This window comes from Notamacropus eugenii, chromosome 1, assembly GCF_028372415.1.
Source record: "Notamacropus eugenii isolate mMacEug1 chromosome 1, mMacEug1.pri_v2, whole genome shotgun sequence".
Classification (NCBI taxonomy): Eukaryota; Metazoa; Chordata; class Mammalia; order Diprotodontia; family Macropodidae; genus Notamacropus; species Notamacropus eugenii.
In genome coordinates, this window is record NC_092872.1 from 541863428 (window position 1) to 541878732 (window position 15305).

At 34.8% G+C, this 15305-nt stretch overlaps 1 protein-coding gene across 2 annotated transcripts in view; it reads right to left on the reverse strand.

Moving 5' to 3' along the window:
- The window catches only part of EIF2AK2 (eukaryotic translation initiation factor 2 alpha kinase 2), an 88329-nt gene that overhangs the window by 14613 nt on the left and 58411 nt on the right, over nt 1-15305 (reverse strand). For both annotated transcript variants that reach the window (XM_072634165.1, XM_072634164.1), the window contains exons 12-14: nt 11773-11895; nt 7387-7506; nt 2099-2279 (exon numbers count right to left, since the gene is read on the reverse strand). In XM_072634165.1, coding sequence (XP_072490266.1) covers nt 2099-2279; nt 7387-7506; nt 11773-11895 — 424 coding nt within the window. The remainder of the gene's footprint in view (nt 1-2098; nt 2280-7386; nt 7507-11772; nt 11896-15305) is intronic.

Sequence of the window (15305 nt, forward strand, 5' to 3'; positions counted from 1 at the left end):
GCCAATGAGGAGAAGAATGCTTTCAAAAGCAGAATTAGCCAAATGGAAAAGGAGATTCAAAAGCTCACTGAAGAAAATAGTTCTTTCAAAATTAGAATGGCACAGATGGAGGCTAATGACTTTATGCAAAACCAAGAAATCACAGAACAAAGAGAGAAGAATGGAAAAATGGAAGATAATGTGAAATATCTCATTGGAAAAACAACAGACCTGGAAAATAGATCCAGGAGAGACAATTTAAAAATTATGGGACTACCTGAAAGCCATGATCAAAAGAAGAGCCTAGACATCATCTTTCATGAAATTATCAAGGAAAACTGCCCTGAGATTCTAGAACCAGAGGGCAAAATAAATATTCAAGGAATCCACAGAACACCACCTGAAAGAGATCCAAAAAGAGAAACACCTAGGAACATTGTGGCCAAATTCCAGAGTTCCCAGGTCAAGGAGAAAATACTGCAGGCAGCTAGAAAGAAACAATTCAAGTATTGTGGAAATACAATCAGGATAACACAAGATCTAGCAGCCTCTACATTAAGGGATCGAAGGGCATGGAACAGTATATTCCAGAAGTCAAAGGAACTAGGACTAAAACCAAGAATCACCTACCCAGCAAAACTGACTATAATACTTCAGGGGAAAAAATGGTCTTTCAATGAAATAGAGGATTTTCAAGTATTCTTGATGAAAAGACCAGAGCTGAAAAGAAAATTTGACTTTCAAACACAAGAATGAAGAGAACCATGAAAAGGTGAACAGCAAAGTGAAGTCATAAGGGACTTACTAAAGCTGAACTGTTTACATTCCTACATGGAAAGACAATATTTGTAACTCTTGAAACATTTCAGTATCTGGGTACTGGGTGGGATTACACATGCACACACGCTCACATACATAGAGACAGAGTGCACAGAGTGAATTGAATAGGATGGGATCATATCTTTAAAACAAAATGAAATCAAGCAGTGAGAGAGAAATATATTGGGAGGAGAAAGGGAGAAATTGAATGGGGCAGGTTATCTCTCATAAAAGAGGCAATCAAAAGACTCATTAGTGGAGGGATAAAGAGGGGAGGTGAGAGAAAAACATGAAGTCTACTCTCATCACATTCCACTAAATAAAAGAATAAAGTGCACACTCATTTTGGTAGGAAAACCTATCTCACAATACAGGAAAGTGGGGGATAAGGGGACAAGTAGGGTGGGGGGGATGATAGAAGGGAGGGCATGAGGAGGAGAGTGCAATTCGAGGTCGACACTCATGGGGAGGGATAGGATCAAAAGAGAATAGAAGTAATGGGGGACAGGATAGGATGGAGGGAAATATAGTTAGTCCTATACAACACAACTATTATGGAAGTCATTTGCAAAACTACACAGATATGGCCTATATTGAATTGCTTGCCTTCCAAAGGGAAGGGGTGGGGAGGGAGGGAGGAAGAGAAGTTGGAACTCAAAGTGTTAGGATCAACTGTCGAGTAATGTTCTTGCCACTAGGAAATAAGAAAAACAGGTAAAGGGGTATAGAAAGCTATCTGCCCCTACAGGACAAAAGAGAAGATGGAGACAAGGGCAGTGAGGGATGATAGAAGAGAGAGCAAATTGGTCATAGGGGCAATTAGAATGCTTGGTGTTTGGGGGGGGTGGGGATAAAAGGGGAGAAAATTTGTAACCCAAAATTTTGTGAAAATGAATGTTAAAAGTTAAATAAATAAATTTAATAAAAAATTAAAAAAAAAAAAAAAAAGAATAAGAAGTGAAGGATTTAGAATATAAAGTAAGATATATATTTTTTGGACATGATCAATGAGCAAATTTGTTTTGCTTGATTATACATGCTTTCATAAAAGGAATTTCGGTTTTCTTTCTCAGTTGGGGAGGAAAAGGAGGAGGTATGAGTGAGAGAGGGTAGATTTTTGCTGAGTGAAAGAAATGAAATTTAATTTTAAAAAACTACCTCATCTAAATTGAGCACTACCAATTACAAACACATTCACATGCAAAGGAATTGAATTGCAAAACAGATTTATAGTTATCTACTTCCAAAAATATTAATATTCCACTTCAATTCAAGAAAAAAAAGATTCATTATCACTTACCTTAAGGTCTCTGTGGATTAATTTTTCTGAATGTATATATTCCACTCCTGCTGTTATTTGTTGAAATAAATTTAAAGACAAAGCTGTATCTGGCTTATTAGGTCTTCTATTATCAAGCCAATCTTTTAATGTTCCTCCTTCACAGAATTCCATTACAATAAAAAGGCAGTTAATCTTTACCCTGAATGTAAAATCATAAGATATTAATATCAATGAAAATGCACTTTTTTGTGATGTAACACATTTTCCTAAGGACTCTAAAAAGAGTACCACAACATAAACATAAATGTAATAATTCAATTGAATCAAAAAGCTATAAGAAAATACTTCCTAGTTAAACTAAAAAAAAAATTAAAGTTTAGAGAGATAGAGTAATAGAGTATCCATTTTGCGTGTGACCTTGAGCAAATTTAATCTTTGTAAGCATAAATTTCTTCAACTATAAAATAAGGAAGTTAGACAACTTCTAAGATCCTTTCTTGATCTAAATCTGATACCATTACTGTATGTTTAGCTGAATCTAAAAATGCTATGCCTAACACTACATGCACTTTATTCTGATTTCAATCAATCAATAAGTATATTAAACAACTACTCTCTACCTGGCACTGTGCTAGGTGCTAGAAATACGAGTGGAAGGAATGAAATAATTTCCCTCTTAGCTGTTTGGAGAGTGAATATGAACATGAACATGAACAAAGAGCATAAACAACCCTAAAAAATTGAGACTATGAAGATAATTTACATATGGTGCTGAAGTCCATTACATCAAGGAAACACCTCACTTGTGGAGATGGAGGAGTTCTCCAGTTAGGAGCAGAGCATGTGGGCTCTCTTTATATCATAAGTGAATTCCCTTGTGCAAATTACCTCTCTGAGAAACTTTATATGGGATACAAAGAGATGTATCCACAGGTAATGACTACACCAATCAGCCTTCAGTGAAGGGGAGGGAGATCCACAATACCCAGGAGATGGTAATTACTTTCTAATCACCTCAAAAAAGGAACCACTACCCTTTCTTTCTCCAACTCATGCTCCAAATATCCCTAAATCTACCCTATAACAATTGTTAGTTGTATTGATAGCACAAAGTGAGCAGATGTAAGCTCCTTGTGAGTAGCAATGGTTTTATTCTTTGTATTTGTATCCCTAGGACTATCATAATAACATAGCATTAATTTATTTTGAATTAAGAATTGATAAATTCTTGTTGACTATAAAAAGCTCCATCTCTGGGGCATAGGGAGGGTCTAAATGCTATCAGGTTCCATATGCCAGAGCTTATTGAACATCAGCTGTCTTTGTTCTTGCAAAATTCCTTTTTCAATTCTACATTTTTTTTTACCCTGGGTCCTTTTTCCATTTTCTTCCTGTATGACCTTAGCACCATCATGCATGCTCATTTTAACCTTCTATTGAACTAAATAATTTTTACATTCCTCAAAGAGACTTTAATTTCTGTCTTCATATCCCTAGCAAGATACACGTGCGCACATACACATATGTATATAGGTATGTGTGCATACATGTATATATGTATGTGTGTATGTGTATACATGTATACATCTAACATATATGTATATATGAAATGTCTGTTAAATTGAATCTGTGAAAATCCTACCAATCAGTGTCTCAGCTCAAGTGCCATCTCCTTTATCCCTGATCCTCTAAGTTGAAAGTGGCCAGTCTTTGTGAGATGACACATAATTAGTCTACAAAAGGAAAACAGTGGGGAAAAGAACTTAAGAAGGAACAGAGAAGAAATATTCTTCAAGTTTTTCAGCTGGAGGTACTGTTGACTGAAGAGCATTAACTCAAGGAAAGATGCAGGAAACAGCAATTTATCAGTGAATATGGACTGACTGGGAAAAAAACTTTTAATGGACTGACTGAAGTTTGTAGACACAGTAAAATACTTTAAACAGCCTCAAAGTTCTTTCCACAGTCAGCTTTTCAAGTTGACTTCACCTAAGGTTGATCTACAAATAGTAGCAGATGGTACTTACAAAAATGAATTGACAAAAGTTACCCAGTCAATTAAAACAAAAAGTTTGAAAGCAGTGAATAAAGAGTTCTGAAAATACAAAGTCAAATAACAGTATATTTAATTCTCTATTTATAATTTTTTTCAGAAAGAAAAGATTTAGGTAAACTTGGCTGTGAAATATTATTAGGAATCTCTTTGAATTTATATGCATTTATGAATTATATAGATTTAGATTCCAGTATGAAATATTTTTAGCAGTAATTACCATCAATAAATCAGTAAGCATTTCATTAAATTCCTGCTTTATTCAGTCATTCTTTTAGTTGGTTTAGAGCAGGGGTGGGAAACCTGCAGCCACAGGCGGCCCTCTAGGTCCTCAAGTGCGGCCCTTTGACTGAAACGTTACAGAACAAATTCCCTTGATAAAAGGATTGGTTCCAGAAAACTTGGACTCAATCAAAAGGCTGCACCCAACGACCTAGAAAGCCGCATGTGGCCTCAAAGTCACAGGTTCTCCATCCCTGGTTTAGAGACTAGTTACTGAATCTTATGAAAACATATCCCCAAATTTTCCTTCTGGGGGAAACTCCATCCTAGCAGTTTGATTCTTCTTCACCAAGGTTGCTGATGAAGAACCTGATGGCAAATGCCTCACCTAAAAACATTTACTGACTTCAGGTCTTCCAGACTATTTCATCTCTCATTGACAAAGAATAAAATCCTTGCAAAGAAGACATCTAGGAAAATAATCAAAGTGAATGCCCCCTCATGTTGATTAAATATGCAGGCAGGAATCTTTGAAACAAGTTATATTAGGACTCTACTTTGAAAGTCCTGCCATCCAATCAGTCTTAACTTGAATGTTTAAAAACCAGTACATTGAGTTTATACAGGTTCTTCTCTATGCAAGCCTAAGTAATAGAATACGATTAGCAGCATGCTGATGAGAGGTGCATTTTCAAAAATGTATTATCACTACTTAACAGAAAAAGAGGCTGAGGGAGAATTTACTGCATATATGTTTCTGCCCACTCCTTTAGAGCAGCCATATCACAAATTTTAAGAACCAAGCAATCCAGGAATAGTATTAGTCACATGCACAGTATCTTAGAGGGATGAAAGAGTGAAGGTGAAATGGAACATTACTCTTCTATTTGCCATGGAGCTTCTTAATTGAGATTCTGTTAGGAATCAATAAATTTTTAAGCAAATACACAAGCATTTGCAGAAAAAAATACTATATTGCTCTTATTTAAATAAAACTGTATTTGTTCTTCTCTAAAGTAAGATTAGATGTTTAAAATTTAAATTGCCTTGATGAGTTTCTTAAGTCAGTGATTCCTACTGAAGATTTTACTTTATTGTCACACAATTTTAAAGGGTTTTTTGTCTCTCTTGATTTCTGAATAAAAATTAATTGGGTTAAGAAAAAAAGTTCCTACTATGTTCCAGCTTTTGTGATAGGTGCTGAGAATACAAAGACAAAAAATGAAACCGTCCCTACCCTCGAAAAGTTTAGGGAAGATATAAAGTCTTCAAAATGTTACTAACTATACATTTTTATACATACATACACATATAATGATGGAGAAAGGGAGGGAGGGAGAGACAGTGACAGAGAGTCAGAGACAGAGAGAGAGACACAGAGAGAGAGAGAGAGAGACAGTGAGAGAGAGAGAGAGAGAAAGAGAGTCGGTATTTGTAATTTTCACAGCTATCTGGAACTCCTGGATAAGGGAACTTTATTTCTTCCAATGCATGCCACCTGCTTTGCAATTTATATTATAGAAAGATATACATACACTCATGTATACAAAGTTTTATACATATATACATATATAATACACACACATGTATATACACTCATATATGTATATGTGTATGTATGTAGTATCTAGCTATACATGCACACACATATACATGTATAAATATATATATGTATACATACAAAATATATAAGTACATTATGTATATATGTTTTTGTATAAAAGCTAATGTCCAGTTCATGGTCCTGAATGATTAGTTTTATAAGTTCAATTCAGATAAGGTTTGGAGACTATTTTGAAACATCTGGTTTTTTCCAGATACATTTTTTTACACTTTCTATATTTTAAAGAATTTTCAATGTTATTCTTTTATTTTGTTTTTATTTCATGTTCATTTCTACATATATCTCTCCCTGTTCCCCTCTCTATTGAACCTTCTCTTGTAACAAAGATTTTAAAAGAAAGAAAAATACTAAACAAAATCACCTAAACCATTAGACAGGTCTGATAAAATACCTTGCTTAAATGTTTCAGAAACCATTGGCTATAGTTCACAGTATATTTTGGGTATTTCAAGAGATCTGAGGGAATTTACAAGTAATTTTTTAAACTTTAGTAAAGTACGTGATCATTTAAAGATTGAAATTGATTTTGGTTCAGGATTCAGTAAATTAGTGCCATTCATCCTAGCTTGAGCTTCATTTGAAGTCAACTCTGCATGAAAGAATGTTGCATTTTGTTGATCACCCACTTCTTAAATTAATATGTGATAATTGAGAACCTTTCCCCCTTTCCTTATACCTGAATACTAAATTACTGAGTATCAGAATTAAGGAAATAGTCTAGGGGTATGCGTATGTGATTTTCTAAGCACATGTGTAAGATAAAGAAAGTCTAAAGTCTAAAATAATGTTCCTTTATGATTTATTATTTTATTTCACTCAAATTTCTTCTCTCTTAGGTTTTTACAAATAATCAAGAATGTATGATCTAGGTTTATGGTCACTACAGTGCTCCCACCATTAACTTCCTTAGGTCAACTCTAGGAACACACTTGGTAAATTTAACTTGCCAAAAATGTTAATATAATGATATCAAATGAAAACATATTGTAAACTCTTCGAGGATAAGGTGTATTTCATTTTTGTCTTTGTAACCCAGCATCTAGCACAGTGCTTGGCACATAAGAAGAATTAACAAATCCTTGCTAAATCAAGTAGAATATGGCATAAGTCTGACATATCCCAAATAAATCTAAAATTCAGTAATTTTAAATAATTTAATAAAATCAGTAGTTGTAATATTTTATTGAGCAATATAGCTTCATGTTACTTTTTAAAGTTTCTGACATTTTACTACCAGTATACCCAAATACCTCAACTTATGACTGAAGCTCACCAAGATATATATTTTCCCTAGGGATAATATTTAATTCCAAGAACACAATAAATGACAGAAGAAAGCAATAATTCCTTTTACACTGTTTTGTATAATGAGCTACTAATATTAGATATTTTGAAAAGGAGAATTACCTTGAAAAATTTCCACTCTGTTCAGGATCATAATTATCCTTTCCAACCCAACAATGTTTATACTTAACAATATTTTCATGATCAAGTTTGGCCAAAGCTTCTACTTCACGCCTTACTTTCCTGGTTTAAAAAAAAAAATATCAGGAGAAACATGACCTACTCTACATTTGTCTGTTTATGACCCTTAGAATTTAATACAATGCAATGCATTCTTTATTTAGTGAATGAATAAACAAGTAAAGATTGGATGCAAACAAAAATAGATACGTGTTTGGTCTCATGGGTTATCTCAGACGTGGAAATCCCAGAAGACAAATCATTGTCTTGCTGAGATGCATAATCCTCCTTTGTAATGTGATATCCTAGACAATTCTGTGCTAACTTCCCAGCTTTGGAACCATTGCCATGAACCCTGTTCTGAAGTTTCCTTTAGATTCAGTGCTCCCATGCATTTTGGCTAGACCAAATATGCCTTGTGATCATTCTCATGATCATTATTTAGACCAAATTTCCTGAAGATTATTCTTTAGGTCACAGTTGATTGTCCTTAGTAGATAGTAGACTGGCAACATTTCCTACTGGGGGTGGAAGAGGCAGAGATGATCAACATCAGCGTCTAGTTGCTGATCACAACAGTTATTAACAAATATCATGAACTGTGTCATGCATTGTCTGTGACATTTTTATGTCCCAATTCATGGTAAATTTTTCTTTGAGAAAGTGCCAGGTAAAAGTAAGAATAGATATATTCCTTTCTATTCCATTTCAGTATTCCCCAGATGTCTATAATATCTAATTGTCCTAAAATTGTATTCAGGTCTTTCTTTTTTTTCTGTTTACATTTTTATTCTCTATTTCTCCCTGTAATTCATTTATCTTTTTCTTTAAAAATTTGCATGCTGTGTCAGTTGGTCCATTGTCTATAGTAGCTTTTAACAAAATATAATTACCTTATCTCTTTTAATTAGGTCTATTTTTATGTGGCTTTGTCTGAGACCAGGATTGCTACCCCTACTTTTTTTTACTTCAGTTGAAGCATAATACATTCTGCTCTAGCCTCTTATTTTAGTTCTGTTTGTATCCTTCTGTTTCAAGTATGTTTCTTGTTAACAACATACTGTTGGATTCTGTTTTCTAACCTGTTTTGCTATTCTCTTCCATTTTATGGGTGAGTTGGTCCCATTTATATTCACAGTTATGATGGCTAATTGTGTATTAGCTAATTGCTAATTTCTCCCCATCCTATTCTCTTATACATTTCCTTCTCTTTCTTCCCACTCCCTTTTTAAGAGTTTGTTTTGCTTCTGACTAGTCCTTCCTTTAATCTATCTTCTTTCTTATTGCTCCTTTTCCCCTAAATATTTTCTTTCCTATTTCTCCATTTAGCAAAACATATTTTTGTATATTCTTCCATATTTTGAACAGTTAAGATGAAAATAAGGTTCAATGGTTGCACACTCTCCTCTGCCTCTTCCTTATTATATAGACTTTTACTTGTGCATTCCATTTATGGAAGATAATTTTTCCCTTTCTTTCTCTCTGTTCCCCCATCTCAGCATATTCCTCTTTCCCACTTTTTCATTATTCTTCTAAGATCGCCAAAATATAACAGTTATTCACAGGCCCTGGATCTAATTAGACTCCCTCTTCGACCCCCGATAGTGAAAGAATTATGAGTCTATATGTATCATATTTCCATATATGAATATAAATATTTCAGCCTTGTCTTAATCACTATATTTTTTATTTGTGTTTACTTTTTATGCTTCTCTTTTTGTAATGGATAAAAAGGTATTAAAATATTCAGAAAATTATAGTATATTGAAAAAATAGCAAAAGAAAATTCTAACAAGATGGTATGGTATTATTCCACAATTGGATACATTTCCAATGAAAATATAAAATATAGCTTTAGCTCTTATCTGCAATGAACCAACTATAGGCCTCCCTCACAAAGGACATAATCCATATAAGAGATCCCATTATCAATATCAAGACCTAGAAAGGGCAGTCTTGTTACTGAAGCAGGCCATCATACACCTGGCAAGGTAGACAGGAATCTGGTGCTGAGAAGAAAAGAGTTAAGAAGGGTCTGGGGTCTGGAGAGTGAATTGGAGGAAATGAAGGAGTTTTTATGCTTCTTTTGACTCCTATGTTTATAAGTAAAATTTTCTATTCAGATATGATCTTTTCATCAGAAGTACTTGGAAGTCCTCTATTTAATAAACTTCCACTCTCACCCCCCTTTATTTGGTCAATTTTATTTTTTTTCTAAATCAGTTTTGCTGAGTAATGTACTCTTGATTGTAAACCTAGATTCTTTGTTTTCTGGAATATAATATTCCAAGTTCTGTTTCTTTAAAGTGGTAGCCACTAAATCTGGCATGATTCTGACTATGGCTTCTCTGTACTTGAATTCTTTCTTTCTGGATGCTTGTGGTATTTCTTCTTTGACCTAGGAACTCTGTTATAATATTCCTAGGAATTCTGATTTTGAAGTTTCTTTCAGGAGGTGAACTAGGGATTCTATCAATTTCTATTTTGTCCTCTGGTTTTAAGATATTTGTGATTTCTTAAAATAAGATGTCTTGGTTCCTTTTCATTCATGGATTTCAGGTAATCTAGTGATTCTTAAATTATCCTTCCTTAATCTGTCTGAGTTACTTCATATTATATATTTTCAGTATTTTTATTTTTTGTTATGTCATGAGTCATTAGTTTCTTTTTGGTCAATTCTAATTTTTAAGGCACTATTTTCTTTGGTAAGGTTTTGTACTTCTTGTTCTAGGATGGTAATTCTCTTCTCATGTGTTCCTTCCCTGGCTTTTATTTCTTTCCCCATTTTTTTTCCTCTGCCTCCCTCATTTACTTTTTCAAATCATGTTTTGCTTTTTTAAAAAAAAAAAACTTTTTCTTGACCTCTTCTAGAGATTCTTGTTGGGGTTGTGCTCAAGCTGCAATTTTCTTTGAGGCTTTTTTTGTAGAAGTTTTTGAGTCAATCTCTTCCTCTGGGTTTGTGTCCTGAGATTCCCTATCTCCATAATATCTCTTTATGATAGGATTTTTGTGTTTTTGTTTGCTCGTTCTTCCAGCCTACTTCTTGACTTTGGAATTTATGTTATTTCTGGTCTCTGCCTATTTCATGCTGGAGGCATGGTTGCCCTATATTTCTATCCTCTTAAAACCTTCAGGTGCTTTCACAGCTCAGGTTTAAAGTCTGAAAGCTTTCACTGCTCCCAAAGTGATGTGATCCAGGACAAGGTCTGCTCAATGCCTTCCTGGTCTAAGCTCTGCTACTTCCTAGTCCAGGGTTGATCTTTCAGCTTGTCGTTGGCTGAGAGTTTCAGTAGACTGCTATTGGACTCTACCATTAGTCACACTGGGAAGCTCTGCAGGTCCAGAGAGACTGAACTTCAGGCTTCCCTTTGGTCTGGGATTATTTCCCTTGAAGTCTTCCATGCTAGGCTAGAGGCTAGAACTAGGGTATACTCTTCTGCTAGAATCAGAGCCACAAGCTACTATTTAATTCCAGAATTTGTTCCTTGACCAATATACAGCTAGAGCTCATACCCGTTACTACTTTCTGCTCTGCATCTATGACTTTGAACTTAATAGTAGGTTACAGAACTGCCACATGGCATATAGTTCTGCATCTGCAGGCTAGTTCAACAACATATATACCAAAAAAAAAATCAGTGGAAAAGAGGATCTGGACAAGGAAGCAAGTAAGCCCATCTTTTCTATTAACAAACTGGATGACTTTGGATAAGTTGATGGAACTTCTCTGGGTGTCAGTTTCTTCATTATTAAAAGGAAGTAGAACTAAATGAACTCTATTTCCCTTCCAGCTGATGGTACAATGAAAAGAGTTTGAATTTTGATCCAGAAAACTAATTTCCAGTTAAATTTCAGTTTTTCCATTTGCTACCATTACACTGCTGGAAAAGTCACTAAGCATTTCTGGGCTTCAATTTCTCCTCAGTAAAATGAGATGGTTGGAATAAATGGTTTCTGGAGTCCCAGCTCTGAATAAAGATATTATCTTCCTACTATTAGGAACAACCTCCATTAAATGAATTTGCCATTCAAACAAAGTCAATGAGCCCAATAAAATGAGGGAGAAATTGGGTGAGTACAAAATAAATTCCTCTTTATGGTGTCAAGCACATAATGAATGAATGAATTTTTCACTATCTACTGAGAGGGCCAGGTAAGATTTAAGAAAGCCTAGAAAGAAACAAGAACATGTTTTATAATGATCAGAAGAGAGACTGTTTCATATATTCCCTCTCCCAATAACTTTTAAAGCTGCAATATTTTAAGTACAGAGAGTAATACTACAGAATTAGTCATGCCTTAAAAATAACTTAAAAGTTGTCTACTTACTCATTATCAAACACAACACGTTTGATGGCATAAGAATTCCTGTCAATTCGGTGTCTTCCTTTAAAAACTTGGCCAAATCCACCACTGCCAACTATTGTTATGGCAGTAAAATCCTTGAGAAACCTTAAAGTAAGACAATACATTAGTTATTTTGAGGTTTTAAAATATTACGTATTGCTTATGAACCATCTGGTTATTTCCCTTTGAACCTGAAGTTTACATGAGTATAAACTCATACAAGATGGTAGGAGAAGATCCTTCCATTCCTATCCTACAATATAACAAGTCCCATGCTCATTGTTCTAGCAAGAAGTACCCTTCTTCTACCACTTAAGTATATAAAAAAAAAAAATCCAAGCTAGCCAGTGTTTCAGAATCATAAGGACATTAGAAAAGCTATAATAATATGTTCTCTAGCTCTACCTCTTCCCTACTCTGCAACCCAGACATTGTGGTGAATGAAAGATGAAATGACAGGAAAACAAAGCTTCAGACTTCTGAGTATATTGATTTTTTAAGCCATGCATGCCAAATGTCTAAGCAAGGGGGACCATTCCTCCGCAACTTAGGCCTGGACCCTGAATATAGGAGGAGACAGACTTTTACACAATAAAAACAATAAAATAAAGTCAATTAATTAAAAACAAGCAATACAACAGTAAAATATAAGGGTCAATGTAGGAGATAATACACATAAAGTGCTTTGCAAATTTTGAGGCATGCTATAAATGACATTTATTACTATTATAGGAATAAGTGAACTCTCTATTCTGGTAATTAGAATATCATTGAATTCACTAGAAATCAATGCAACTCAGTCAAAAACACCTGTGTTCAAGATAGTGTGCAGAGATACAAATCAATAAATTAAAGAGACAGATTGACGGCTGAATGGATAATGTGCTGAGTCAGGAAGACTTGAATTCAAAATTAACCTCAAACACTTACTAGCTATGTGACCCTCAACAAGTCAGAGGTTGACTGCCCTTTAGAAAAATAATCTTGGTAGTTACATGGAAGATGGATTTGGAGAGAGAGTAGGTTTCAGGAAGGGAAACTAAATTATTATAGTAGTCCAGGAGAAAAGTAATGGTCAGAACTAAGGCAGTAGCTATGTATGTCGTGAGGAGTAAGAGATATGTAAGTAGAATAATGAAATTTGGCACTTGTTCAGTTATGTGGGGTTGAAGAAGAGTGAGGGGTTGAGAATAACACTGAGGCTGTAAATGTAAGAGACTAGAAAGATTGTTGTTCCCTTGACAAAAATAGGAAAGGGAAGTGAGTTGGAGGAAAAGATATAAAGTTCTGTTTTGGACACATTGGGTTTATAATTCTTATAGGATATTCAGATTGTCCAATAGAGAGCTGCTGATGTGGGACTAGAGAGCAGGAGAGAGACTGGGGTTAGATATCTAGATCTGAGAGTCATTTGCAAAGAGATGATACAACAATAGGAATTAATGAGATTATTAACTGAACAGTTTGTAGAAAGAAGACAAGAAGACTGGTCATTACCTTGGAGTTACAAATTAAAAATGACACTCTCTGTCCTCAAGAAGCTTACATTCTATAGAGGTAGATATGCTTAAATAACAATAGGCATTTATTATTCTATATGCCAACAAACTCTGTACGAGACGCTGGGGACACAAAAAAAAACCAAAAATAACACTTGCTCTGAAGAAGCTTACATAGGGAGACAACATGTACCTAAATAGGTACGTACAAGACATTTACAGAAAAGAAGGCACAACAACTGGTGGAGTTGCAAAAAGCCTGCTAAAGAAAGCCACTTGAACTTAATCTTAAAACCATTCAGGACTATTGTGCTATAAGAAATGATGAAGAGGCAGACTTCAGAAAAACCCAGAAAGACTTATATGAACAGACACTGAGTGAAGTGAGCAGAGCCAGGAGAACATTATACACAGTAACAGCCACAGTGTGCAAGGACTGTTCTTGAAAGAGTTAGCCCTTCATAGCAATGAAAGGATCTAAAACATTCCCAAAGGACTCATGATACAAAATGCCATCCACACCCAGAGAAAGAACTATGGAGGTGGAATGGAGAATGAAGCGACTAGTTTCTCCTTTGTTATGTTTTTCTTCTGCTTTCTCCCATTTTTTAAATTTTTCTATGCAACATGACTAATGTGAAAATGTCTTCAATAGGAATGTATGTGTAGAAAGCATATAAGACTGCATGTCATCTTGGGGAGGAAGGGGTAAGGAAGGGGAGAAAATTTGGAACTTATGGAAGTAATTTTTGAAAACTGAAAATAAATTAATAAATTCTGGGAAAAAACATTCAGGGATGCTAAAAGATAAAGATGAGGAGGGAAAGCATTATAAAGCAAGGGGACACCAGTGCCAAGGCATGGAGAAAGGAGATGGAATATTATTAAGAAAGCATTGTTTGGAAAAGGCAAGTATGGATGGACCATAGATGGTAAAGAGGGGAATAATGAATTACAAGATTGGAAAGATGGGAAAGGATCAGGTTTTTAATACATTTAAATGCTAAACAAGGGAGTTTATATTTGATCCCAGAGGTAACAGGGAGCCATTGGAGTTTCTTGAGTAGAGAAAGCAAAATGATTGCTCTTTAGATAAATCACTTTGGCAGTCATTTAGGTAACAGATGACCAGGGCCTGAACTAAAGTGGTGGCTATACAAATTGTAAGAAAGGGATATATGACGTTATGGAGAAAAACAATTACATTACATTAGAAAAATCTGAAGACTGAGAGAAAACTTTCAGCTAGTAAGATTAAAATTAACAGAGTATGTGGCACTGAAAAAGGGAAGAATTTTGACAGACAAAGATAAGAAAAGTGTGTATTCTAGGCATAGAAGAGGACCTATGTGAATGTACAGAGATGGGAGAGGTGAAGACAAAATTGGGGAAAAGTCAGTACTCTAGTTTGGTTAGAACATATTGTGTATGAAATAAAACTGGAACTGTTACTAAGCTGTAACCAAACAGCACAGCAGCTTAAATGCCAAGCTAAAGTATTTGTATTCTGCCTGCCCCACAGATAATTATGGGCTACTGCAGGTTCTATTGAACTCAAAAGTACAGAAAAGTAAGACAGCAGTCTGGACATTACCTCTAAAATGCTACAGGTTTTTATCCTAGCTGGATGCAATGAATTCTGATTTACTCCTTTAATGGAGTTGGTCTTTCACTGACTTAATGATAAGAAAACAAATTGTTAAACTAATTGTAAAATGTAGACAACCCAGAGGATAAAATACAAATTACTCACTTAAGTGAATAAAAAACCAAGTAATGCAATAAGACAAAGAATGATAAGTCACACTTCAGGGTGACCTTTGGATCTGTAAGAAGAGATAAAGCATTTGTTAAGTACTTAGTACATACATGGGATTCTAGATGTCAGTCCACTGAGTCTAGGAGATGGAATGAATGGATGGAATGAAGAGCTCTTGACTGGATGAGCAAGAGAATCATGGACCTGGACAAAGGGAAGCTGTAGGAAGCCACATGAGCTTAAAGAAGGAGAAGCTA